The sequence below is a fragment of the Perca fluviatilis genome, chromosome 12 (assembly GCF_010015445.1).
Source record: "Perca fluviatilis chromosome 12, GENO_Pfluv_1.0, whole genome shotgun sequence".
NCBI lineage: Eukaryota > Metazoa > Chordata > Actinopteri > Perciformes > Percidae > Perca > Perca fluviatilis.
Window position 1 is genome coordinate 19288331 of NC_053123.1, and position 27926 is coordinate 19316256.

Sequence of the window (27926 nt, forward strand, 5' to 3'; positions counted from 1 at the left end):
ACACACACACACACACACACACACACACACACACACACACACACACACACACACACACACACAAAATGATAACAGAAAAATGTTAGAGGCTACAGAAACATGGTCCCATAACATTGCTGGCAAGTGAAAGTGCATTGGCCATGTTTGTGAAAGATATATCATATGATAATAAGCTCATTCTTTGTCTGTGCTGCAATGTGAGCCTGGTGTTCTCAAATTTATCTACTTTGAAGTGACCTTTGAAAAACATCCATTTTCTGAGCATGATCTCATTGGCTTAGTGCAGATGGAAGGCCAAAACAGAGAGAAAAGATGAGTTTTAAAATTGATCTGGATTAGAGCATACGTGGCTTGAGAGAATGAAAGGCAGATAAAATCTGAGAAGAAACTGGGGAAGTCGAAGGGAGACGACAGCCAAGCAAGCCAGCGACTCGCTCCTGGATGGGTCGATAGAAGAGGGCTGAGAGCTGCTGGAATAATTGAGTCCGGTCATCGGGAGTGTAAAAAGCGCCAGGGCAGCAGAAAGTAGCCATAACTCAATGAGATTGGAGGTGAGATTTACAACGTGTATGATCAACAACAGAGATTCCTCCATATGAGTCTCCCAGAGAAGCAGACAGCTGCTGCTTTGTCCCAAGGCGCCGCAAAGGCACCTTGTAAATATCTGTTGGCACCACTCGAGCTTCACACTGACTGTCAGCGCTGGGATCGATACGTTTGGCTTGGATAACGGAGAGAAAACATATTGGGGTAGTCCATATTTTAGATGCAGGGAAAGCACAGGTACCCACATATAGGGTGCATGGTTTTCCGTCTGCTAAATTTCATTTACAAAATAACTGGTTGAGTCATAGCTGTCTCACTCATCTCCCTATGACTGCACAAATATGTTCTGGCAAAATGAGAAAATGTCATCTGCATCAGAATGAATTATTATCCATCTCTTATTTTGCATACACTGTGTATTGTTAAGCCCGGGGGAAATCTCGACTGGTAGCAGTTCATGCTTCATTAACGAAAACAAAACACTCGCGTGACATTTTATATACACTTTTTTCATAGTTTATGTTATTCCAGTCACTCACTTGGGGCAGTAAGGATTTTTATGATGGGTGGATATAACTATGCTCCAATGATGGAGAAAGGCAGTTCTACGCACACACAATCTCTCTCCCTTCCCTCACCTCCCCCATATTCCCCCTCTTCACTCCCTCTACCTCCCCTCTGCCTCGTCCCAACCCTGACAAAGTAAGGATGGGCTGTGCCATTGGCTGCTATTCAGCCTGACTCTCTCATCGGCCCCACATAATGCCTTTCAGGGTCCCCCAGAGTAACAACTGCTGCGTTTTATTACAGCGTGAAATGTGGAGTGAAAGAGCGCTATGGATGTTCCTACTTAACCATGCAGAATGTGTCACTATTGGAGAGGAAGATAAGAGGACAAAGGGGAAATCAGCCGCTCAAATGCTTTTGTTAAGACTAACAGCTCAAGTCCATAGAAACAACCCATGCTCTTGTTTACATCTCAGAGTAAAACCATTTGTGTCTTTTTAGGTGAAATTTGTCCAGAAATATGTTAACATCACATTGGATGATTTCATGCATTCCTTACGCTATTCAAACAGATGGTAGTCGTGTTGCCAGCTGGAGAGATTTGCTTTAGGGAGACACAGACGTTGGCACCCAAACCCAGCAGATACACTATGTCCAGCTCAATTATGTTCTCTACTCCAGCTCCATGGTATGTTTTCCCAAATTAGATCTCAGAAGTCAAACACTAGTATAGCTATCGACAGTGCTAGATGTGCAGATGTTTGAGGGCTCCAAGCCTCTAGGGGACCCACTAATACTAACTGTTAGACCACAGATATCTTCTGATGTGAGCCCATTAATAGAATAGCATCACTTTTATGTGCCATTCATACATACAGCAGGAAGTTTTAATTATGGTTTGGAAGTGATTTATAATTTCTGGTTTGTTGTAATTAGCAATTTAGTGGTATTGCTACACATTTTTAATTTTTTTATTTCAACATATAAAAGCAGAAGTGCATGTTTCAGGAGGATGAGGGCGTGTTTCTGCATGGGATTGGGGAAAGGTGGAGAAATTGCTCAAGAGTTTATAGAAAATCTGTTAAGGCACTCTCCCAAGCATGCTTTTGGCGGCATCGGTACTATGGTTTTAGATCGAGCACCAAGTTGTATAAATAGGAATCAGGCACTTGATTGATGAGAGTGCCTTTGTAATTATATACAGCCGTCCTATTTGCTTTGGCAAGACGTCTGTTGTCGGTCTTCCTCTTCCCTACTTAAATGTCAGGTTGTGGGTGTGGCTGGGGAGAAACGCTGACAGATTGTCAGTTTTCAGCACACCTGCAGGGAGCTCTCACTGCCTCGACACTAATGCTCATCTTTTTTTAAGAGTGCCGTTTACGATGTAGCCGCCCATTCAGCAAGAAATAACTGTCCTGATGGTTACATTTTTTATTGTAAATACAACTTCCTGTTAGAATTCAACAGTTTTTGTTAGTTGGGAACTTTTGCTCTGAAGAGTAAAAAAAATAAAATTTAAAATAAAAATTTTAAACTGGGACTCTGAAGGTGAAACAGTACTAACCACACAGCCAGCATTCTGATCTGTGTTGCAATACCCTTGGTACGCAATGTTGTGTTAATTAATGCTGCTTGGCACGCAAGCCCGAGCATCTCGAGGTAACGATGATTCTATTTTCACTTATATAGTTGTGATTGTGGTGAACCAGAAAAAGATTCATCCTCATGAAAAACCAATGGAATGCATTCAGTCCATGCACACAAGATCTTTCAATGAGTAAAATGAGCTTGATCCCCTGGCTTATGTGCGTATGTTCAGTGATTTGTAGAAGGGATTTGGGGGCTTTAACATGTGCGTCTACTGGCAGAATGTCCTTTATACACTGGTGCAGCACACTGTTATTGCTTCAACACCTCATTGTTCCTGCCCAGTGCTTGTGCGAGTCTGGGATGCTGAGGTTGCGCCTTCTGCCCGTCTTCGCCGCAGGCTCTACTCTCAGAGGACACAATTGAGAACAGATTTAATGATATAAGGTCACCATATTATTAATAGCAGAAACTGCATAGACACTGTGGCTGATGAGGCACTTGGACAGCACAATTGAGCTCATATGTCATCTGAAGTCTCTGAGGTGTTGCAGTGGTTTCACCTGACCAGCTCTGTAGAAACCACATTAGTTTCTTTTGGAGCTCTCGGCTGTCATAAATACTTGGTTCCCCTCTGAGGTGTCCGATAATCCCTCTGGCACTTTATATTTTATATCATCACGAGACGGATGTCTATATTGCTATGAAGTAATTAAGAAAATAGCTTCCCTTCCAGCCTCCTCCACCCTCTGGAGCCGGCTGCTAAACACTCAACATACTGTCCACACAGGGCTCCTTGGTTGCCCGAGACAGGGCTGGGCAAAGCCGAGAGTCAAAGCTGGGTGTAATTGAGTGCTGGCAGACGTGTGCATGGTCTGTGATTGCAGCATATTCCTCCAGAAGCAAGGTTTATGTTTCATCATGCGCTCGTCCACCGCACTCTATAAAAAACAAATAAACTTTTCACTGGCAATGGCATAATAATGACTGAGTTGGCTAATGAGCGAATTAAAGAGTCGTAAATACAACTCTGCCCCCTGACTGAGATGTGAAATTTCTTATATTGACTTAAAATACACTCTCTACAGTAGGTGCCCTCGTTTAACCACACTTCAGTACTCTACCTTGCATAACATTACATATTGTTCTGATTATCTTTTTTTTTTTCAGGAGATTGAGCCAAAAGTGGACCTCCGCTGATGGCAGATATCCATATCTACTTTATCATTATCACCCTCCCCCACTGATCAACAAACTGTCCCAAATGAAGAATTTAGGCAAATATGTTGAAAATGTACGGGTGTGCCTTGTCTTAGTACTGTAACTGGTGCAGGAGTCTAAATTAAATGGAGTTGAATGAGTGACTTTGGCAGGTTTCTGGTTGGTGTGGTTTGGGCTGCTCCCAGTGCAGCATAAAAGCAGCCTGGCAATGGTTTGACTGTTTGACTGAGCCTGCTCTTCTCTTTCACACCAGCTCTCTGTGGCCAGCAACGGGAGCATATAAAACCCTCGCTTCTCTCAGTCCCATCTAAACATATTCCCTTTCCTGCGGCAGCATCTGCCTGATTCTATTGGACATGCATGGACTTTTGTGTTAAATTGAATTCGCTTTTATTGAATCTGATCCATCCAGGGCGAGTTGTAGTATTTAAAGTAAGAGGAGTATGACTAGATTGGTAAACTTTCATGTGACATTTTATCATCCCATTATGTTTGACTTCTTGAGCTGCACTCATGCTGAGGGTTTTCTTTTATCCCATGCCTATGCCAAACATTCAGTAAATTTGTTCCACGTGTTAAAAAAGGGAATCCCAAGTACATTAACCCAAGTGTATCATTTATTAAGTGCTTTCTGTTCAGCGTGGTAAAAAGAAGGGAGTTTGGTGCTGGTGCCTGAGTGTATCAGGACCAAACATGAGCAGGAGAAGTGGTTGGATAAGAATGAGGCGTAGACTGCACACAAAGCACACCAAATCCAAGCATCCGTAGATTTCTAGACACAGTAAGGGTGTGCCTGTTTACTTGGACAACCCCTTTGCCCCATGTCTACTTTTGTAGAAGATTGTTAATGTGTTTTGAAGGTATGCCATGCATCTGTAACAAAAAGATGCGTGACTGGTGACAGGTTGTTGCAGGGGAAGTGGCTGAGCGAGGTGCCCGTCAGGCAGCCAGCGCTTAAGCACCAGAAAGCAACATCTCCGCAGCATTGGCTCTTTGATGTGGCTGGCTCTTTGAAGAACTGACACCCTTCTCTCCTTTTCACAGTGCCTGGAGCCCTGCAAGGAATCCTGGGACCTGAAGGAAAACCAGTGCCAGGATTTATGCGAGGTATGTCACTACCACAAATACCGTGGTTGCCTCAGGCTCAAGTGCTTGAGCTTTTCATACTTAGTGGGAAAATTCAATAAGAGGAAAGTTTGAGAGTAGTGTGAAGTAACTCTGTCTGTGAGGCTGAATCAAAGCTGTTTAAATGTACCCACCGCTCTGGTGAGTCAGAAGCTGAAATGTAAACAGGACAATCCCTGTTAGTTCACAGAGCTGCCTGTTTGCAGCCAGGCAGGTTGGTCTTAAAAAGTAATCTAACATTTATTTTCCCTCTCTTCCATCTCATCCTCCCCCTACTCCTTAGCCCCTCTTTCCCAAGAAACACTACGAGTGTCTTACGAGCTGTGAGTTCTTAAAGTCAGTAGAGGGAGTGAAGCAAGGCGACTGTCCTGCACCAGAGAAGGCCAGCGGATTTGCAGCAGCCTGCGTGGAGAGCTGTGAGGAGGATGGAGAGTGTTCAGCCGTGAAAAAGTGCTGCTCCAACGGCTGTGGCCACACCTGCCAGCTGCCTAAGAACCTTTACAAAGGTAATACTAAAAGTTAAACCTGCATCACATTTACAATGATTTTGACACAACAAATTGATCTTTAAAGCTATAGTCCTTAAGATTTCAGTGCGGGGCTAAAATCGATTTCCTTATTATAATAATAAAAATGTATCCAATGACAATTTGAAAACAATGTGACAATGAAAAAGGGGTCGCGCGTAGTAATACACCTACAGATAATCATCACTCGAATCCCCTCGGCTTTACAGAGCTTTATAGGGAGTTTCCGCTCTTTGTTTAGGTGTCCGGCCCGCAACCTTAAAATTTTGTTCATTCACACCGCTCTCATGGCTGCAGCAGGCAGCTGTTGTCAACAAAAAAAACGCTAAAAATCCACTGTTCGTTACCTGCTCAGCAGACACACAGTTGAATAATGGTTCCTTTAGCAGCTAAAAAGACATTGAACAATGGACTTGCATTCATCAGGTGGCCAAAAACACGACTCCAAATGAATAATTATGTTGCACTGTAACTATTGGATGTGTAAATAAGCAACTGTTTGCTTACAAGTTTGGCATATTACCTTAAAAGCTGATGATATGTCAATGTTGTGTTCACAACTTGTCTCTGCTGCCCCAAAGTGGCCAAGAAATCCGCTATTGCAGGTTTAAATGAAAATGCAATGTGATTATTATCATTCAAAACACATATTAGAAACAAATCTAATTTATTAAATACAGGAAGAAGGGAGTTCGACAGCAAGTTAGGTTGACAGACTAAAATGTGCAAGTGTCTAAATGTTAGACCGAGTGCAATGATAAAGTTGTTTAATTGTCTGTGAACTCAGCAACTCATCACTTCATTTAATCATTGCTCATTACTGTTTTCCAGAGGGACCGGATTAACACGGTCCATCAGCTGAATCATGGATACTCCCTCCCTCTCTATTTATCCTACTCAATAAATGACGTTTCATATCTGGTAATGGTCCAATGCAAACATCATGTTTTTAATGGGATTAACTGTTGCAGTTTGTGCTGTTTTCATAAACAGTGTTGGGCCAATTAATGCCTCTCTGTCAAACATCAGTTTTAAATCTCAATGACGCAAATTGCAGATTATCTTGAACAATTTTTGACAACTTGCTCGGAATCATAAATCTTTATTTCATCTCTTTGTATTGCACTTCACCCACACATCCCTCATGCTGTTCCTGCTGTAAATTAGAATATATCTTAAGCCTTGAATTTGCTGGATAAGCTTGAGGGTTTCACAGACACAGATGTACCCAGGAATCTTTGCTCCAGTAAAACAGTTTAATAGCGCTGCCCAAGGCGGCCTGATGTTCTGAGGGTGCTGAGTTGTTATGTTAGAGAACCAGGAGCCTCTGAACTACATTATATACACTATCAGCGCACAATTGCTGGCAGCCTGAGGCCATAACAAAGTTGAGGAGATGTTGAAGTGAAAGCAGTGGAAGATGAGTCTAAATCAAGCTTTGAACCGCAGCGGTGATCGACTGTGTATGCTTTGAATCACGCTGCAGCTAGTGTAAGCATGTTTTACTGTTTGTAGCTGATAGAGGCAAGAGCATGTGATTTTGAGCCTTTGCACACAGAAGAGCATGCTAGTATTTATATTTGATTTGGAAAGAATCCTGAGGGACTTCACGGTGGATGTTGTGCTCAAAAGGTGAACAGCACGTTAATCTTGGAAAGATGAAAGCAAGCGTAACCTTGAAAATTTCAATACAGTGACCCAGTCAATGAAAACCATTCACCACACTGTGAGACCTTCAAATCAAGCAGCCTACATGCTGATTTTCAGTCCAAACACTGAGCTCATGACGGGTCGCCGTCAGCACTGCATTTACATTGAATTACACTGAGCGTTTTAGTGAAAGTCTGGATGGAATTCCTGTCCTGGTCCTCCTCAGTGTTAAAGGTCTAATTAGGTGCTCATGGTTTGAAGAGCGTAATTGTTTCTATGTGTGCACAAGTGTGTGTGTAGTCTTTGCCATGATGAGCCATGATGCTGGAAGCCATTAGCAAACACAAGCGGGGAGAAATGGAGCGTTTCCCCCACTGAGATCACTCTCAGATGTGTGTGTGTGTGTGTGTGTGTGTGTGTGTGTGTGTGTGTGTGTGTGTGTGTGTGTGTGTGTGTGTGTGTGTTCAGGTTAGGGTCCCCAGCCCATGTGTATGTCCCTGATAAAGAAAAACTTCAGTGTTCAGGACTGGACCCCCACTGTGCTTTTGATGAGTAATAAAGCTTCTTTTTTTTGTTTTACATCATTAGAGCCCGATGCTGTTAGACATCATCCACTGCTCTGAAATGTCGTATTGAAGATATATTCGCGGGGGTGTGCCTCTGATAAAATATGCAGTGCACGTATGGAAATAGGTGGTTTATTAGAGCTCCTCTATTTCTTTTGTTTTCATATATTTCTCTCTATTTTCTCTCTCATTTTCTCTGTTACTCAGAAGAAATAGCACCACATGTGATGCTACCCTATTTGTCTGTATTCTGAATAAAAGCAGTGCACAATTCCACAATATACTGTGAGAGAAACTGGCAAAGGAGCTGAAGGTGTGACTAAAATAAAAAAACAAGTGAAAAATGTAGATGCCGGAATGAAATTGAAGATACATGATGGAGTTATCACCACATTGTCACAACAAGCCAGTCAGTTAATCAGTCCATCAGCCATATTCAGTTTACGGTATGTCCTTGTGCTACAAGCAGTATTTGTAGTTTTCCTCAACCCCTGTAATTACAGCAATCATTATGACAGTATGTGCGTGAGTATTGAGAATTATATTCCTGGAGTGTAATTGTTGGCACGATTAAGACATGAACGGATGCTGTACTATTGCTTCAGCAGCAGTTACATCACGGTTTGGAGGAAGCGTGCAGCCATTGAAAAATGAACGCTGTATGATTCTTGGACCAAACCTGACCCAAAAGTTATCTTTGGAAAGAGCTAGCTGAGAGAAAGTGTATTTGTTGCCCTCCCACATATTGCAGAAGAGAGAGGTTGTATGTTTGTATGTGTGTGTTTGTGTGTGTGTTGCAGGAGTACTTGTGTGACTTTGTGGGAAGATGAGCTAAGACAGAGGGGGAAGAGGAATGCTGTGGTGTTCAGTATTGCGCAGGAAATGTGACACGTTTGTTTGCGCACACGCACACACAGACAGACACACAAACACACACACACACACACACACACACACACACACACACACACACACACACACACACACACACACACACACACACACACACACACACACACACACACACACACACACACACACACACACACCCACTGGACTGTGGAGCTGTGAAACCACAGCACAATGACCCCCAGCTGTTAGTGTGCAGAAAGCACAAAACAAAGTACTGACTCCATATGCATGTGGCCCTCCTCCATCTTCCAGGATTTTATATGCACCAATCAATCACTTTACATGCCCTGTATGAAGACTGAATAGAGATATAAGTAGATCAAGCGCTCTGCATACAAAACACAGTCTTGATTATGTTGTTTACCGACACGCTGCGCAGTAGCCTTGAGCGTGTGTTGATGCTGTTTATAACTGCCGAGCAGGGGTGGGCCGCTCAGCAGCAACAGAGGTCCAACATAATGGTCTGAAGTGCTAGGTGATTTATTGAGAACTGTGAGATGTATTCAGCCTTCTCCTGTACTTTCAAACTTGCTTTTCCAATCTCCATCTCATTATCACTGTGCCCAACGCTCAATCAACAACTCACTACGTCTCCAGTGCAATAAATTTACTTGAGAGAGTCTGACTTGGCTGAGCACTTGGCCCAGTCCCGCACTTAATAAAGCTCTAATTTATTGCACATGGCCACATCGACTTCTTCTGAAAGGCTGAATGTGAAGTGCAATGATGCAAAAAACTTTACATGCATGTGTGTATGTTTTCACTGTGGTATCTCATGTCCACAAGAGATGGAGACCTTACGCGCACCATCTCACATACCTAGATGCAAACTATGTGTGTCATTACTAAGAAGCGCAGCTACTAAAACACATCACTCTGGCCAGGAAATATCACAATCTGTCACAGTAGAAAGATGATGCTGTTGACCCGCAGCATGTATTAAATCTATTGCGGTGAGGTCATGTCTCATTTTCAAATCTGTATCTGTCCAACTCTGATGGTGTCATTTATCTTTCCACCCAAGATTGGAAAACTACAATTTAATGTTGAAGTTCACCTACAATGTTCCATACAGTGGTGATATTAACTCCTGTCATGGTATCGTCTATCTTGCTTGTACTTTTAGGAGTCCCTCTGAAGCCAAGGAAAGAGCTGGTGTTTTTGGAGCAGCCGTCGGGTCAGCTGGAGATCCGCTGGTCCTCCAAGTTCAACATTTCTGTGGAGCCTGTCCTCTATGTGGTGCAGCGCCGCTGGAATTATGGCATCCACCCCAGCGAAGACGATGCCACTGAGTGGCAGACTGTGGCACAGGTAGGAACGCACCAAACGTGCAAAAATACTGAAGCATGTCAGTAAGATGAAAAGTTTTTCTCTTTTAGATCCCATCAAATGATGTCATGTGAGTGATTCCTTTGATCAGACATTTGGGATTTGTATCGCTGAGAAATGTCAGCTTTATATGTCCCAGCTTGCCACATGCTACAGCTGTGAAAGTGCTGCAGTGCGCTGACAGACTGTTGCACACGGTTGCACATTCCTCACAGTCACAGTGTCTTTGAAAGTTTGGCAAAGAGAAACACACAGATGACTGATGTGGCAGCAAACTCACATGAGGCTGTGACCCTGCGTGAACCCTGACCCCTGTGGTTTTCTCTCCCCCCATCTGTCCCTCAGACTGCAGAGGAGCGCGTCCAACTGGCTGACATCAGAGCCAGCAGATGGTACCAGTTCAGAGTTGCTGCAGTCAATGTCCATGGGACCCGCGGCTTCACTGCACCCAGCAAACACTTCCGCTCCTCCAGAGGTCTGTGTGTGTGTATGTACATATGCACGTGTGTGTGGCCTTAACTTCCTGTTTGACACCCACTGCCCTCCATTTGTTATGGTTAAGACCTTGGAACAGGTGGAGCATTTGGGAAAGAGTTGCAAAGCCTGATTTGACTTTTTATCTGACCTTACAAACCAAGTGTATGTGGTGAAGCTTTCTTCATCACTGACTCAAAGAAAGGGTGTATTTTGTTTGGCGTGTAAAAAAAAAAATCAGTTTTTAGTCACCCACACTTTGCACCTTGCAACTCTTTTGAGGACTAAACGGTATTTTTAGTGAGAACTGAATTGCCTAGCTGTTCAACCCCATGGCTCCATACAGCAGCAGAAAATGGATTATGACTGAAATATGATTGGTAAAGCCAAACATACATTTATTACTATTTACTGATGGCATTCACACTGCTTCAATGCGTTAATTTAATACTGTATTCAGGGTTTAAACCTTTGAATTCTTTTCTTAACCATGTTAACCTGAATTGTAAATAAGTGCTTCCCCTCCACAGCTTCCACACATTTACCCAGTGAGCTAAGTGGAAAGGGTAATTCATGCCGATGCCATTTAAAATGCGAGTAATGAGGAGGGACTGGGTGTGCAGAACGTTTTTTTTCTTTGTTGCAACCAGATCTTCGTTTATGTCTTCAAAGGAGGGGTTCCCCCCTCTTTACAGTCATATACAATGTAATATGTCTGAATTAGTCAGGATATTGCAGGTTTCAAATGAATGCAAGTGTTGTCTTGCCTCCAGAGGGAGTGACGTAACCTAGACGCGCTTCAGATCTTTGCCACAGATTAGTGAACAAGGTCTGATGGCATTCTGTGTTGCTGCTCTGCTCCTGTACCCTGCACTTTTAGTGTTGAATGACACTAAATCACAGTGTTGGGCTGCAGATGGGATTTGTTAAAGCAACGGCCAATTGTTGTGTGGTTCCCAGGGATTGCAGATTTGTGAATATAATGTGTCGAGATTGAATCTGATCCAGATCAGATACAGTGTTTGTTTGACATGTAGAGGCAGAGACATGTGCCCACCAGTTCAGCCTTATGCAGCCCGGTCTGTAAATGTATATCATGTAAAATAGTGTCTGCATTGTGTGGATCACTTACATTTTTTCATCTATGTAACGCACAGTGCACATCAACATACTTTACCAAGCTTGTGTTATTTATTCTTTAAAATATATAAAGTTGTTTATCAGTGGAACACTGGCAGACGTCCTAATTACTTCCATGTTCTGCCAAATACTGAAAACTTGTGCCAAATACAAAAAGTATTAGTGGGTTTGGTGGAGTGTGTTTGCGTGTTGACCTGCCCTGTCAATCCTTCGTCATACATTTACTCCCCAGAGTGTTTTGGATGGCTGTCAGACAGAGCCAGGCACCAGGTGGGAAAAGGATTCTGCTGCAGGGATGGAAACCAATCTCCAATCAGGCCAATCAGTGCCAGAATGTTGATAGATTGATGGGAGCTGTCATGGATTTGATGAGCTCCTGGCCATTCTGTCATGCCATTGTTATTTATATAGTATATAGTATCATCTGATTGCAATTTTGCACTACCATACTTTGTTAGGGCAATTTGTAAGAACTGACTGCTTATTTATCTTGCACAGCCAACATCAGCTGGTATGGAGAACCGATGTGTCCAATTGTGTTGTTGGACTGGATTAAATGTGTTTCAGGTGGGAGAAGGCAGTAGAAGAGGAGAGCCAACAGGGCTGTGGCGTGAATCATTTTCTCATTACGGGGGTTATTCCCTCTGGTTTGCCGTCTGGCATGTGGCCCTGCCCCTCCTCATGCACCAGACTGACATCAGATGGGTCACAGCTCATGCGGATGGGTTCAGAACCAGCTTTATTCCACACACACACAGACACACACACACACACACACACACACACGCACACACACACACACACTCACACACACAAACACACATTACTTAGAGTACAGGAATGTCGAGTGTGGAGCCAAAGTGAGCAGCATGTGTTTGTTAACCCCTGACCTGCGCTCTCGGTCCTGCCGAACGCCATCATAGACGTGACATGACACCTGTCATAACATCTCATGGCAGATTGTCAGTGGAGGACTAATTACTTTACATAGTGTCATACTGGTCCCCCTCCTTAACTGCAATGCTAACCCGCAAGTGGTGAAAGGTGTCTTGGCCTGTAATGCATTCGACCTGAACTTATACTTGCAAGAAAACTGCCTTGGCTCAAGATTTGTCACATACAAGACCTATAGGCCATCTTTGTCTTCCGCTCTAAATGCCTACAGATGTAGTGAAATCTGTTACAGCTGAGCTGACTGTGTTGTGTCTTGTTGTTACTATGTCTTCAGATCCGTCCGCCCCTCCCAGCCCAACCAGTTTGCATGTCAGCAACGTGACGCTGGGTGACGAAGGCCTGGTGACAGCCCGTCTCAACTGGACCCTGCCAGAGGAGCCTGATATCCCCATACATCACTACAAAGTGTTCTGGAGCTGGACTGTGCCTACCAAGTCGATGGTGCCATCCAAGAAGAAAAGGAGAAAGACCACCAACGGGGTAATCTTCTCACCCTGTCTCAGTGATGTGTTCTTTCTCTTTCTCTCCCTTTTCCTCTGTTTAAGACGCCAGGCTCTTGTCCAGGATTATCTCAGCATCTTCTCCTCTCTGGCCTTCACACATCACTGTTAATATTATCCATGCAGGCCTGCAATGGAAGAAAGGATAAACATGGAATAGGACTTGTATATACTTGCAAGGCACTCAATCAATCACACACAGATTGATACAATGTGGTCTTCATTGTTTTAATTCCTTATATACTGATGAAAGAACCCTTAAACGCACTGTTAAGCTTTAAAGAAAACACATTAAGAGTGATAAATAGCCTTATTTGTAGTTATAAATCGTGATTTCAAGAGCTGTGTTTCTTAAATATCTCAATTTGTATTGTTGTTTTTTGCAGTTTGTATTTTGGAGCTTTCATTTTCTCCTACTCGGTTTTTGTATGTACAATTCAAGCAGCTGTTTCTGAAGTGGTTACATGGGTTTTTATTTGTCCTATTTTTCAAGCAGTTTCAAAGTCAAGTGGTTATATAACTATACTTACAATTCCTCTCCTATTATTATCTTCACCATTCATGCCTACAGTATATTTAAACTAAGGGGAGACTCAGTAAAACAGAACAGCTAAAAACATTTAAGAAACATTCTCTCTAATTCAATTCAATTCAATTCAATTTTATTTATAGTATCAAATCATAACAGGAGTTATCTCAAGACACTTTACAGATAAAGTAGATCTAGACCACACTCTATAATATACAAAGACCCAACAATTCCAGTAATTCTCTAATAATGACATAAATATCTATTTTAAAGGAAAATACCATTGATTCCAGCTGTTAATGCCTTGGAATGGTTTAGTTTTCATACTGGAACATTCTCAACTATTTGGTCCAGCCTGAACAAAGAGTTTTCATGGGCCGTAGTCTGGGATGTCACATCATAGACTAAGCCCCACTTGTGATCACAAAGAATAGGTTAATACAATTTTGATATAAAAGCTTTAACAAACGTTTCAAAAGTTAGAGTTACTGGCTATGACAACTCAGAAAGCCATAGAATAATATTTTGATAGTATTGCAAATTTGTTTTGTTATTGGCTTCTACATAGAAGTGTGTATGCAAGCATTGATTAGACTGTCACAGATTGAAGCAACAGGTCCATAAGCATATAAATTAACCTTATATTATATATACCTATTGACTGTCCTCATAAATAACATACTCTCTGCGCATATCTAAATATATTTGGTATTCAAACGTTTTATGAGCCATTTGCACAATACATCCAGCAACATGTGACCTGATGGCACATACCTGTGGCTCAGTATCTGTGAAGAGCATTTCATTACTTGGGGAGATAGACAGAGTATATAAAGTCTTCTCCTGAATTAGTGTATGAAATGCATAGCAGATGTGGCACAGAGGAGATAGAGGTGGGAGACACCAGACACCCATGGACACATGTACTACTGGTTTCCACTTTGGCACCTCAGGGCTTTGAAAGCAGCCTGCTGGTAGAGGAATGTCAAAACACACAGTCAATAACAAGAATTCATCAAGCTCACGCTGATGGTGGAATGCTGCAAGTCAAACACAGTGAGGAAGCCCTGGGAGGCTCTGATAATGCGGCTCCATCACAAGGCCCTGAAGGCTATCTCCTCGGCGCGATACCTTTCCCAGCTCCACATGTGTTCTTAATAAGCAGGGCTTTCCCACAAGCCAGTGTCGGTCCAGGCTGAGCTGAGCTGGAACTATGACTGAGACAATGACAGGGCTTTGAAAGAAGCCTCAAGTGACACTGTGGTAACATACAAAATCCAACATGCAAGTGTTTTCTGTTGTTGCAGGCTCAGAGCTGGGTGGATCTGGAGGGACTGCTACAAAACAGCAGTTACACTGTGGAGCTGCAGGCCGTCACATACTGGGGACAGGTGCGGCTGAAGAGCTCCAAGGCTTCTCTCCACTTCAGCACCACCCAAAATAATGAGTCAGGTAAACATTGGTGCTAACTTTCTGTCGGTCATTCGGCTGTCAGACTTGTTATGTGTTTTAGTCACTAGGCATGACAGTGTCAGTTGGTCAGTCCACCACTTTTGTCAAGACTGAAATATCTCAACAACTATTGTTTTGATTGCAATGTGATTTTGTGTAAACATTCATGGTCCCCAGAACATGAATCCTAGTGACTTTTTCTCTAGCACCACTCTGAGGTTGACATATGTGGCTTTTGAGGGACATTTTAATGGACAGCTACTGGATGGATTGTCGAAATAGATAGAAATGTAGTTCAGACATTTTGGGTAATCACTGGTTTTTCAATCTTGCACCATCATCAGGTCTAAATTTTACTGTGTCCACTTTATGACCAAATCCCTGCCAAACTAATGACATTCCCATCATCCTCAGCAGTATTTTGTGTTTAGTGCTTATTTGCAAATGCTAACACGCTAAACTAAGATGGTGAACATGGTAAACATTAGCATGGCTGTAGACTTTTAGTCTTGTTTTACTATATATTTGCGGTTTAGTGAATACTTTTAGCCAAAGCACCTTAGTTTTGGTTAACAGTCCACTGCAACCAAATCATAGGTACTGTAGGTGCAATTACGAGTCACATGCAGAGTCATGCACTTCCTGAAATAAAAAAAAAAGAAGGAAAAAAATCTGGATGGAGCTGCAGTTTTGTGATTGCAGATACATATGGGGTTGGCTGAACAATCAGAATCTAATTTTCTTTGTTTGTTTGTTTTCTTTGAGAGTTGAATTTTCCTAAATTACTGAGAGTCTTCAGGCAAACCATCAGCATGAGAATTGCAAAAAGCAGCAATGACCAAGGTGCGCTGACAGCACATCTGGAATTGAACCCCTAATCTTGGCTGTTTTACGCAGTACTGTGCGTACCCATCAAGTCACACCACATTTATGCATAAAGAACATGTTGTAACTGCTGTGATATTACAAAGATATAATTGTGTGTTTCTGTTACCATGCTGGAGAGTTTGCCACAAGACAGTCACTGTCTTAGTTACAGCAGCAAACATTTCTCCTTTCTCTTCCCAGTAAAATCAGTGCTCAAGTCAAAGAAGGAGGAGATATCCCCTCTTGGTTCGACCTTGGCCAAACGCCCCTCTGGCCCTCTGGAGGTAGGCACGCCCTTCTACCAGGATGGCCAGCTGCAGGTCCGTGTCTACTGGAAGAACCGGGGAGGTATGCACTCTACTGTATTGATTTACAGCTTTGTTAGAATCTAATTTCCACCCCATTATGCGCATCAATCACTATGACTCATGTACACCATAATAAAGTGTTATGACTGATCCTCAGTTACTCAAGCAAAGGAAGATTCCTTTTTATAAATGTGGCATCAGATGGTGTAAATGAAATAAATGAAATAATGTGTCATTGTGAGAGCTGAGTTATGTAAGCGCTGGGCAAATTTGTGTAAACCTGCACATAGAGCAGAGCCACCGTTCAGTAAAGAACAATAAACACACAGAGCCGGAGCCGTGTGATGGGATTTATTGACAGCTGTATTTAATTGATCCTCGCCCTCGCATTAGTGTTGAAGCGGTCCATTTTGTTTTACAAGACCTGATGTCATGGGGAACAGAAACGGTTGTGGGCTGTGGCACAGCAAGGGGTTAAAGCCTATAGGAATGCCTGTCCCAGCGGCGTCCATTCCCCAAACCTTCTGTTAATACCAGAGTGGAAATATGGAAACCTTGAAAGCCATGCTCTCAGGGTAACCTGTCAAGTCCCATTCACTGGTCTATGTTATGTTACTAATATATGTCATCATCCAAGCCAAACTCCACATCTTAGAGTCAAGAATGCAAGCCCTGGCTGAAGGAGAGGCCTGGTGAGACACCAACTGCTGAATCAGAGTGAGAGAGAGAGAGAAGGGGAAGAGAGAGTTGGCCCAGAGCTGTTAGCGAGGTTGGCCTGGACTCAGAGAGCTGAGTGATGCAGACGGGGATCAAGCGTGGCTTGGGAATCACAGTGTTGCAGTGCAGAGTTAATCCTGGTCCAGCTTCTTTTTCTGTCTCGTTTGCAGTGCTGGTCTGCAGTGTGTGTGTGTGTGTGTGTGTGTGTGTGTGTGTGTGTGTGTGTGTGTGTGTGTGTGTGTGAGTGCGTGCATGCCACTGCCACTCATTAGTCTGAGGGATGACCCTTGCTTTGACTCTGACAACCTGTGTTCCACTACTGTAAACATACAGACGTACAGATGGTCTGGAGAGTTGTAGTCTCTGGACATCTGGTTTGTGTGACAGGGAGAAGGGACAGGTTAACTGAACCGTGATTAAACTCTCACTCATTGTCTCTGTGATCCTGAGCAGCTTCTGGGTTGTCTCCAGCAGACGAAAAAGAGTCTTACTGTACACCAGTTTAGATAATATATCGCTGTCTGCCCAACACCCAGACAATAGACAGCAGTCCGGCGGTGGCGGCACTTCTGAGGCTCGCTTCCAGCCAGGATTTATCCAACACTGCTGAGGTTCTGTTCTCTACCTGATTTACATGTCCCATTTCTTGTTTTACATACCACTTCCCCTCTCTGTCAGTCCCAGCTAAGCATATCTTGTTTATTTTTTCCTGGTTCCCTGTAATTCCTCTTTTCTGCTTCCAAAGAGCTCAGGGGCTCCAAGTGCCAGATCTGTGTCTAAGCCTTCAAAGGACCCCTTTTATCTCCCCACCACAACCCAGGCCCCTGCCGAGGGGCGAACATAGCATAACTCAATTATTAATCGGAGAAGTATTTCACATATGCAAGCGACACAGTTGAATGAATAATAAATCTAGCAACATAAGACGAGGGTGATGGGCAGATAAACGCCACTGATGAGCTCAGGAGGAGCTACTGTACAATAATGAAGGCTGCTACTCCACTGATGAGAATGCAAATCCTTAAAGTTGAAGTAGAAAAGTTTGGCTTTGGAATTGAGCCTTCAGCGAACAAAAGGAAAGGTTTAGGAAACCGGAAAATTATGTTAATAAACTAATACAAGGATAAAGAAGAAAGTGCTTTCATGTTTCTTTTTTTTTCAGAGACATTAGTTATCAGGATCATCAATTATGGAACTAGTGATATCAGATCTCAGATAGGGACTGTTGTAATTTGCGAGATACCCATCAATTAATCGCTTCAGCCAGTCGGATTGTCTTTTGATATCCAATTCATGTTCAGTGGGTGCAGTGGTGTTACATAACTAAGTACATTTACTCAAGTACTGTATAAAGGTGCAATTTAAGATATCTAAGGCTACTTCTTACTTCTTACTTCGACTACATTTATTTGACCGGTATATATTCATTTGATGCCTTTGTCCAAAGCAAGTTTTATGCACATAATGTACATTAAGAGCAGTTTGGACTTCAGTGTCTTGCTAAGGATTGTTTTGATTATTGATTACCTGATGGCTTGTTTTTGTCAGTCAGAAGTACAAAACATATTTTTTGCAGATATAAAGAGAAAAGAATCAAATCATTACATTGAATGAATGAATGTAGTTCATTCCAATAGTTGTCAATGCATTTTCTCTTTAGACATTTTGCTCATCGATTCATCGATTGCTCTTTGTTGCTCAGCTAAAGATCTGAGTACTGAGTTGGGTCTTTGTCATGTGATGTGACATTCTCTCTTTTCATCCTCCCTTTGTTTCAGACCCCACTGTGAGTCGCTATCATGTCCAGTGGATGCCGGAGTACTGCAGCCACAACGAGACCCGAGGACCGGAGAAATCTGTCACGCAGGTTAGTCTCCAGCAGCCGTTTCACACACCTTCCAACTGCAGGTCTGATCACGGAGTGCAAAGCGCAGAGCTACAACTTGATCAGCAGCTCTGTGCTATGCAAAGCACGTGCCTAACCTTTTGTCTGATGCTTAGAAAGGACACCTCCGCTAAAGAAAACAACTTTACTGAGTGAGGCTGAAGCCCTGTTGCGTTGGATTTGCACTGGGCAAATCACTGGCTGTTGTTTTGAATATTATGAGTCAGTCGTGTGGTCAGGCATGTGGTGTGTTGGCCAATAAAATGCATTTACTTAAACAATGTTTCCCGGAATGGGGGATCATTCACCTCCAACGGCCACAGCCATGCATTTTGCACGGGGCTTCCTTGTAGGCTCTGTGTAGGGGTTTGGAGAGGCTTGGGCTCAGGCTGATACAGGATGGCAGAGGCCTGGCAATCAACACATTCTTTGGGGACCAGCGCTCTCGTTGCTAGGAAATATACATCCATTTTCTATAGATCGCTGGGAAGGATTCCAGGGCTTGTGCTTTTATGTGAGCACAGCGCCTCATTCACTTTTAATCAAAGCTGTTTCAAGTCAAAGAGAATATACACACACCCTCTCTCAAGGAATGCCTATTAATGTAGAACCTCTTTATTACAAATGCAAGATCTAAATCCACTAGTCAGCGGGATTTTTTTTATTTATTTCCTGGAAAGAGATGAGAATGGCGTTTTTTTGTTGTTAAGATCAATAGATGATTAAAGTTTGAAATACGTGTAAAGTGTAAGACTGCAGCACAGAATTCATTAACAGGGATTTACAGGCCATTCTCTTTTGAAAAATGAAACATAAATTTACTTTGGTTGCTGCTTCTTAATTAAGTTGCGTTTATGCGACATGTGGAAGCTGTAAAAAATCTTTTATATTGTAAGTTGAATAGAAGGATAGTGGTCTAACCCCTACCATGTGAGTGTTCAAAGTGGTCCTGTAATGTGGGGCATGTTCCTGAGGTCTGAGTGGGAATGTGATCTGCCCCGGCACTGTGTATTTAATTATCTCTGAAGCTCCATGGGACCTGACCTGGGTGACATGTCAAAGTCATCAGGGCTGAATAATTTGTTTCTTGGCTCAGGAGAACTACATCAACCTCCCAGGCCTGCTGTTCTCCTGCAAGTACAAAGTCACTGTTCACATGCTGAAGTCCAAGAGACGCTCCAAGGACGAGAGCACCACCTTCCTCACCCCATCCTGTGCAACCATCCGTAGCAAGACTCACAAACACATCCCCTGCCCAGGGGAGGGAGGTGAGTATTCAGCGGTTTGACGCGTAAAGGACATATTGAAATCGATCTGTATTACACAGTAATCAGACACCGTAGCATATTAAAATAATGATGGGAAAATCCATACACTCTTAAAGGAATAGTTCAATATTTTGGGAAATACACAAATTCGCTTTAGATGAGAAGATAGATGCCACTCTCATGTCTGTACGGTGAATATGAAACTACTGCCAGAAGCTAGTTAGATTAGCTTAGCAAAAAGACTGGAAATGGGAGGAAACAGCTAGCCGGCTCCGACCACCGGTAACAAAATCTGCCTAGTAGCAGCTCTAAAGCTCACTAGTTACAGACATGAGAGTGGTATCAATCTTTTCATCTATCTTTCAGCAAGAAAGCAAATACTGGTAAATGTGTTTCTCAAAATGTTGAACTATTCCTTTAATATCAAGACTCTAAATGAGACCACCTTTCTCCTAACAGCTCCAGGGCTTCCAAAGGTTTTGGCTAAGCCAGAGAACCTGACGGCCTCTTTCTCCATCCTTGAGGGAAACATCACCGGCAACTTTCTGTGGCGTGTGTCCAGGGTGGCTCCCCATCAGCGAATCACAGGCTTCCAAGTCACCTGGGCCGAGATCACCACTGAAAGCCGGCAAAACAGCCTGCCCAACAGCATCATCTCCCAGTCCCAGATCCTGCCTCCAGTAAGTCTATTTTCATTAAAACAGTATTGGCCCATAATAGTAATAGCGTAAAGGCTGTTTTCAAATACTGCAGATTGAATATGTTTCCATATCTCACAGGGACCGTGCTCTCATATATAGTCAGTAAAGTGTCCCTTGTAGTAGGAAGGTATGTTCTATTTTCAGCATTTCATTTCACTGCATCTATCAGAGGTGAGGGTGATTTGAGGATAACACTGTTGTAGCCTCTTTGCATGAGTCTTGTGATAAGCGGTGGTGTGTAGACAGGCACAGGGAGAGATCTGAGGAAGTGTTGTGTCCTGCTGGAAGTTATCCTCCTCTACGTTTTCATCTGCCTTCACGTCTTCCTCTTTCATCCTCTGTGAGAGCTCCGAAAAAGCCGCTCTTTGACATAATCTGCTCCATCAACAACACGTTCTGCCTATCTGCACCTCCCAGCCTCTGGAACTCTTCTATAAATAAAAGCACCCACCGCACACTTTATCAAGCTGGCAGCAAAAAAAAAAAAGGAGAGACAGCCAGCCTTATGAAGACAAAGTCTTTGTTTTTGTCTGTGGCTTGTGCAAAGACAGCTCTGCAGCTGATACTCACCCGGGTTTACAGCCCATTCCAATTCAAGTCATGTCAAATTTAAATTCTGTTGTATTTCAACTGATGGCATGTCTTCTGCTGCTCTTCTCCCTCACTTGGCAGGATCATAACTTGCTTGTCGTGTCCAACCTGCGGCCATCCACCTACTACAGACTGGAGGTGCAGGTCATAACAACTGGAGGGGAAGGTCCTGCTACTGTCAAGACCTTCCAGACGCCGAACATATTACCAGTCATTCAACACCGTAAGTATTAAGTCACTGTCACTGTCTTTGGTGCTATAAATCATGTCAATTAATGTGATTTTTTTCTTGACTGAAAAATTTAAATCTGTTAAAGTTTGTGTTGGGTTTCATTCAGTGGCTCTTACTGCTCAGTGCTAACAGCATACAGTATATTTTTTAATCCTAAAATCCTAAAACTCTTTATCCTAAAAGCAATAGTTTGACATTTTTAATTGTTATTTTGCTTTCTTGCGAGAGTTAGATTAGAAGATACCACCCTCACGTCTGTACAACAAATATAAGGCTACAGCTAGCAGCCGGTTATTTTAGCACAAAGACTCGTTGAAAAAAGGAGGAAACAGCTGTCCTGGCTCTGTCCTATGTGCACTTATATATGAAAGGGGTTGCTTGAAGCGCTGAACCCACAGAGAATTACAGCATCTCCCCTCAGCTCTACAGAGCGTTTTGGCATTTTTTAGCTCACCTTTTTGGTTTTCTGGCCCGAGTCGTTTTTCCGGGCACAACAGCCACCTGTTTTCAGGGAAAAAATCTCTAAAAACCTGCCCATCACCAAACACCTAGCTAGAGAACCCAAGTGGAGCATTTAGCAGCTGAAGAGTCCGATATTTCCCTCATGAATTAGTGGAGAGCAAATCAGAGCTAAAAGAAAATTGGATATTGATCTTACATTCATCAGGTTTCCAAAATACACGACTCTAACAAGTTTGCCATATCAACTTTATAAGGAGATATTATTTCAATGTTCACAGCTTCGTTCCGCTGCCCCAAAGCTGCCAAAAAATCAGCAATCAGAAAAGATGCTGTGCTTCCTCCACATTATTTTGGCTTAGGCAGTATATTTTTTTGCGGAAAAGACATACTTAACGCTGGTTTTAGCTCAGCAAAAGGAGGCGATGTATTTATGACCTGTATAACAGGTTAAACATTGCCAAGTAATGTGTAAATAACGTGTGTCTTTCTAGGACCCAGACTCCGGCAGCATCACTCTCACCACCAGAAGCCATCAGTGGAGAGGCACTGAGCTGCAAGTCGAGGCAAACCCAATAGGGAGAAGCACCAGTGGCTCTCTGCTCCTGTCTGTCAGGGAAGGAATGTGTGGAACCAAACAGAAACACAGCGCACCAGACCATGAACTGACCCCCCTGCTTGTGAAATATGGGTCCATCTTCTCCAGGCTCCACAACACATCAGCTATTCCTTCTCAACCCCTCTCCCTTGACTGAGATATGTCAGTGGATGGGTTGGTCTGTACAGTGAAATTTATACCGTGAGGTCTCACATTCAGCGTTGGTTAGTACAGAGCTCCCAAAACACTTCCCCCAAATCATCAAGAAGTTATGAAATTCTAGGTAAAAGTTAAAAACCCTAAAATAGTTGTGATCCAGCTGTCATCGCACACAGCCATATGATATTAGCAAAATTGAAATCAGTTGATCAAAGGCCGGCAATTAGGTCATGGTTTAAAGACAAACAAGTACTTGATTGAAGATGGCTTAACATGGATGGTAGGAAATGCCAGAACTGTAAAAAAAAAAAAAAAGTTTATTCATGAAGAAAGAAAAGTAGAAATTCATCTATTTATTTTGTGTTACCCATTAAAGAGGCGCTTAGGAATAAGTCAGTACTGATGGATAATGTAACTAAAGTCATAGTATGTTGCATGTAGTACATTTGATTTTTTTGAACTGTAAATGAATTACTTGCTTCAAATTGAAAGCTTGTAATGGTTTTGCATGACAAGCGTTAGCATTCTGTTGGCATGAAATAATTGTCTGTGTTACCTCTTTTCAGTATGTTAGCAATATTTCATTAACAGATTAACAAAGAATTATATTGGGAGTAATATGTAATGTTTATTAATGAAATTATAACTTGTGTGGAAATGATGAATTGTACATGTTCTTGGCTGTAGAAATATTTGTCGTGGAACAGTCAGTGAATGTCTATATTTATTTATGTGTGTATTACAAAGTTTGGTTTGGATGTGCGTGAATGTGTTTGTTTCGTGCGTTCTAGTCTCAAGTTTTTGAACCGACAAGAAAATCTTGTAAAGACATTTTGTAAAAATGGAATTGTAAATACAGTCTTATGTTACATGTTATTTTTCCATGGTAGAAACTGTACAAAATGCTAAGTAATAAAATAATCCTTAACCAATTCCCTTTGCTGTTTGTTTAATTGAAGTAGTAAATAGACATGCTTCTCCTCCCAGTGCTCAACTATTTGGCAGTTAATGTTGCTTATTTTGGCTGTAAAAGCCATCATGGCCGACTCTGTGTACAGCCTATCCACTGATCAGTCCAGGAGCCTGAGACATGCGCTCTGCAAGTCCAAATAAACAGGTCATCTAGCTTAACGGCCCAAGCAAATTTACCATCGCTGAGGTCGGGCGCCCCTCAACATAATGCTCTGCTTCTCGGAGCACTTGAAAAGCATTAAATCACTCCTCTGCTCAGCAGCCTTCACTCTCTGAATGAAAAGACGAAATGTAATAGCTAAGAAAATAGCTAAGAGTGACATTGTGAGAGTTAATCCTATATGTATGCCGTGCTTGATTTCTGTGTTCAAAACCGCAAGCGGAGTTATTTGTGTGTGTTGGATAAAAGCCTTTTTTAGGACACATCCAATACTGAAAGGAGTGCATGCAGAATAGTGTTTAATGGTGCATACCGTTTATATTTTTTATTACGTGTATCCAGGCAAGTTGACATTACATTCTTGTTAATAAGATAGAGGTTTATTTACACCACATACAGTATACACTATACTGTATATGTGGTCGTTGTCTTTACATTTAAGGTCATTTTGTAGACACTTTCAACCAAAGTAACAAGAAGTGCATGCATCCTCCATAGGAACTGTGCTAACGGACATCAGCATGCTCATTGGTAGAGTATTCAGAGTATTCAAACCACTGCATCTGCCAAACCTGGAATTTTGGACTTTAAAGACAACATGCAGTGAATCCATCAGTGGATGGATTTCATATCTTTCATAGAATTAAACAAATCATGTACTCTGTCTGAGATTCAATTAAATTCAGATCAATTAGATACTTTATGGCATTTCCAAAAATCATCAGAAAGGTAACTACAAATAAAAAAAACACTTTTCTTTTTTTCAATTGGTGCAGTTGGCTTTCAAGTTTCAAAATGCATTTTCATGAGCCTGAGCCATGTGTAATTTGCCTTTGATGCACTTAAGGAAAATGAGTGTCACCAAAGAGACAAAATTCCTTCCAGTGTGCTGCTAGCAAAGGAACAGTTTTCTGTTCTGCTGTTGGAGGTTAATCTGTGTCAATTCAGTATTGCAAATATTTCCATTAAAAGACATACTAGAAATCATGGACTGTATTGATCGTGTCTGTTTGTTTGCATATTTGTGTGGGTGTGCTTGCTTTTCGAAGTGTATGTTTGTGAAGAGACGTTGCTGTCCAGATGTTTAGATTCTTAAGTCTTGTCACCATTTTCCACAGTGAGCGACAAATTATTCTGAGCCCTTGTTTTCACACACTCAGCCTCTTCAGTCAGTCAATGCTTCGCCGCTCACTTCTCAGGGATGTTGTTTATGTACAGTTCTATTATGTCACAGGAGATTAGTTCCTCTTGGTCTGTGCACGCTAATCCCTCTCTCTTTTCTAGGAGCCGGGCCAGTGTTTAGCCAAGGCTCCTTTCTGTGCGAGCCAGCCCAGCCCCTCTCCCTTTCAGGCTGTCACAGTCCCTCTCTACACACAGCAAATACCATGGCCCTCAAGTGTGAAAACCTCAAAACAAAAGGGCCCCTAGCCTCTTTTGAGGCATGTTGCAAGACGTCCAAGTCTCCGAGGACATAAAAGAAAGGGAAAAAAAATGCAACAACTAAATAATAGGCCAGTCGTCAGTACAAAAGCTTTGTTTCTTATGGTACAAGGCCAGTAAGGGCTTTTTCACTTTGCATGACATTACATCCCTATTGTGAAAGTCAGGCAGGGGATATCGCTTTCAAATTTGAACACATATTTATCAAAACAATATTATTCATTTGGCTCTGCAAATAATCCCGGTCAATTAAATATTTACCCGTCTCCTGGTTGGCATTAGCCCTCATTTTATTAGAACTGAGAATAACACAGTGAGTCCATTCAGAGGAGCGCAACAAAGATAGGCTGTTTCTTCCACACATCTCCTCTGACCCCTTTGCACCGTTCTGCAGATTAACATTGCAATGAGCCATGCATTACTATTTATCAAATCTAAGCTTTTATGGGTCATCCTACAATAGTTTGACGGAGCAACTGTAACATTACCCCTTAAAGGATGGGTGGAATTTAGGTTTTGATGATAGGTACGATCCAAGCATTACTTTGAAGTATGAGGCAAAAAATAAAATGGGATGGACTTTACTTTCCTTTTTTCAGATGTCACTGATCGTAACTTGAACGATTTGAGAGCAAACGTTGCTCTCATGTGAGTTTCAGGTCAGTGAGATCATCGAGGAGAGCCAGGCATGCGCTCCAGATTACTACCACATGGACTACATCCATTTGCGCTGGTACTCCTTCAATATGATGAGATGGAATATATTGTCTGTGAGATTGATGAAAAATAACCAGAGTGTTTCCCCCCCCCCTCCATTAGGAAAGGCAATGTTGCTTTAATGCTGTGGTATGGTGAGAAATCTGACCTTGCCCCGGGCAGTGGCATGTTTCTGGTTAGGCTCTGGTGAGTGGGAGCAGGCAGGGGACACATGAAAGGATCTTTCTGTCAGGCTGCAAAAGATGTTCAGTCTAAGTCTAATGAAGACCAGAACACATGGCCAGACCTGAGAACATGCCACACATTACACAAACACTAGAGCTACAACACTGTTGACAAGCTCTGTATTCCTCTCCTTCTTCTCAGGGCTGACAAAGTGAGAAGCTTGATGAGCATGTGTGTGCCATAATTAAAAAGCAGTACTAGCCTACCAGGACATTGAAGTAAAAACACCTCCTCATCCAAAGACAGACAGATAATGTGTTTGTTGCTAAAAATGTTGCTAAAAATGGCCTTTGCTCCACTGGGAACGTTATTTCGTCTCTGTGCCTGGAAAAGCTTTCTTGGGTTGTATAAGTCAGCGACTGAGCTGGTACAATAATACCATGAGAAAATGATTTTGTATAAACAAAGTTTATAATGCTATATATATAATGGTATATAATACCAGCTTATAATGTACACCTGTGCAATCAAAAACAGTTCAATAGCTCTCCAAATAATTTTTGTTGACACTTGATTCAGCTTTTTTGTGCTAGTTGTAGTGAAGCTATATTGGACTATTATAAACAGATATTTAAACACCTCAGTATAATCCATGGTAGAAGATGTACTGTAATTATTTAAAGCAAAAGTATCAATACCACAATGTAAAAATACTCCTGTAAAAGTAAAAGTCATGCATTTAAATTGGTACTTATAAATGAAGTAAAAAGTACAGAATCATAAATTGCAAAATGTAATTAAAGTATGAGAAGTAAAAGTACTAATAAGGAAGACCGAGCCATTTCATAGTGTTATTTATTATGCATTATCATTATGGTATTAACATAAGCAGCTGGTTAGCTCTAACTGCAAATACTGCTGGGTCTTTCAGACCATACGGCATACTGTATTTTGAAAACAGATCATATGTTTTGCATTTCAAATTTAAATCTGCAAAGTTACTAGTGATTGTAAGTTGTCAGATGAATGTAAAAAGTACAATATTTCCCACTGAAATGTAGTGGAGTAGAAGTATGAAGTGGCATATGAATGAAATATTCAGGTAAAGTACAAGTACCTCAAAACTGTACTTTAGTACAGTGATTAAATGTGCATACTTCCTTCCTTCAAGTCTTTTGATGATTCTTCCAGTCTATGGCCCCAGCTAATGGAGATCCCAATAAATCAAATCAAATCAAATTAACCTCCAACATGAAACATTTCACATACATTTTCCCTTTATCCTAAACTGAAACACACTTTGTTCAAAGGACTTGCCATCCTTTGGACTTTGGGTCAAAGGTAAGAAAGAGGTCCAGTATGTTTGTGTTTACAAAGAAAATGTCACCAGAGGAGTCGTTATCCAGATCCCTCTTTCGAAACCAAACATCCTTCTCCACAGGCGTACAAAGTGGAGAGATCAGGCAGGAAAGTGCCATCCAGCTGGGTAATAGCTGTTATAATCCCCTCTGATTAGTGTTAATCCCTTTAATGCTCCTTCCTGAGAATAAACACATGTTGACCCAAGTGACCTGCTCTTAATAAATGAAGGTTGGTATGCTATCATCTATTCACTGTGGTCAATCCAGTGTTGCATGAGCTTGTATTGTAGCTCTTAATGATACAATG

The 27926-nt window shown here is 42.1% G+C and overlaps 1 protein-coding gene across 1 annotated transcript in view; it reads left to right on the forward strand.

Annotated features, from left to right (window-relative positions):
• LOC120570608 (anosmin-1) overlaps positions 1–23737 on the forward strand; it is a 39820-nt gene extending 16083 nt beyond the window's left edge. The window contains exons 3-14 of the mRNA XM_039819025.1: positions 4906–4968; positions 5270–5492; positions 9768–9952; positions 10316–10445; positions 12813–13018; positions 14875–15019; positions 16088–16234; positions 18690–18778; positions 19893–20064; positions 20524–20744; positions 21438–21579; positions 22542–23737. Coding sequence (XP_039674959.1) covers positions 4906–4968; positions 5270–5492; positions 9768–9952; positions 10316–10445; positions 12813–13018; positions 14875–15019; positions 16088–16234; positions 18690–18778; positions 19893–20064; positions 20524–20744; positions 21438–21579; positions 22542–22600 — 1782 coding nt within the window. The 3' untranslated portion in view covers positions 22601–23737. The remainder of the gene's footprint in view (positions 1–4905; positions 4969–5269; positions 5493–9767; positions 9953–10315; positions 10446–12812; positions 13019–14874; positions 15020–16087; positions 16235–18689; positions 18779–19892; positions 20065–20523; positions 20745–21437; positions 21580–22541) is intronic.
• Positions 23738–27926: the final 4189 nt, after the last annotated feature.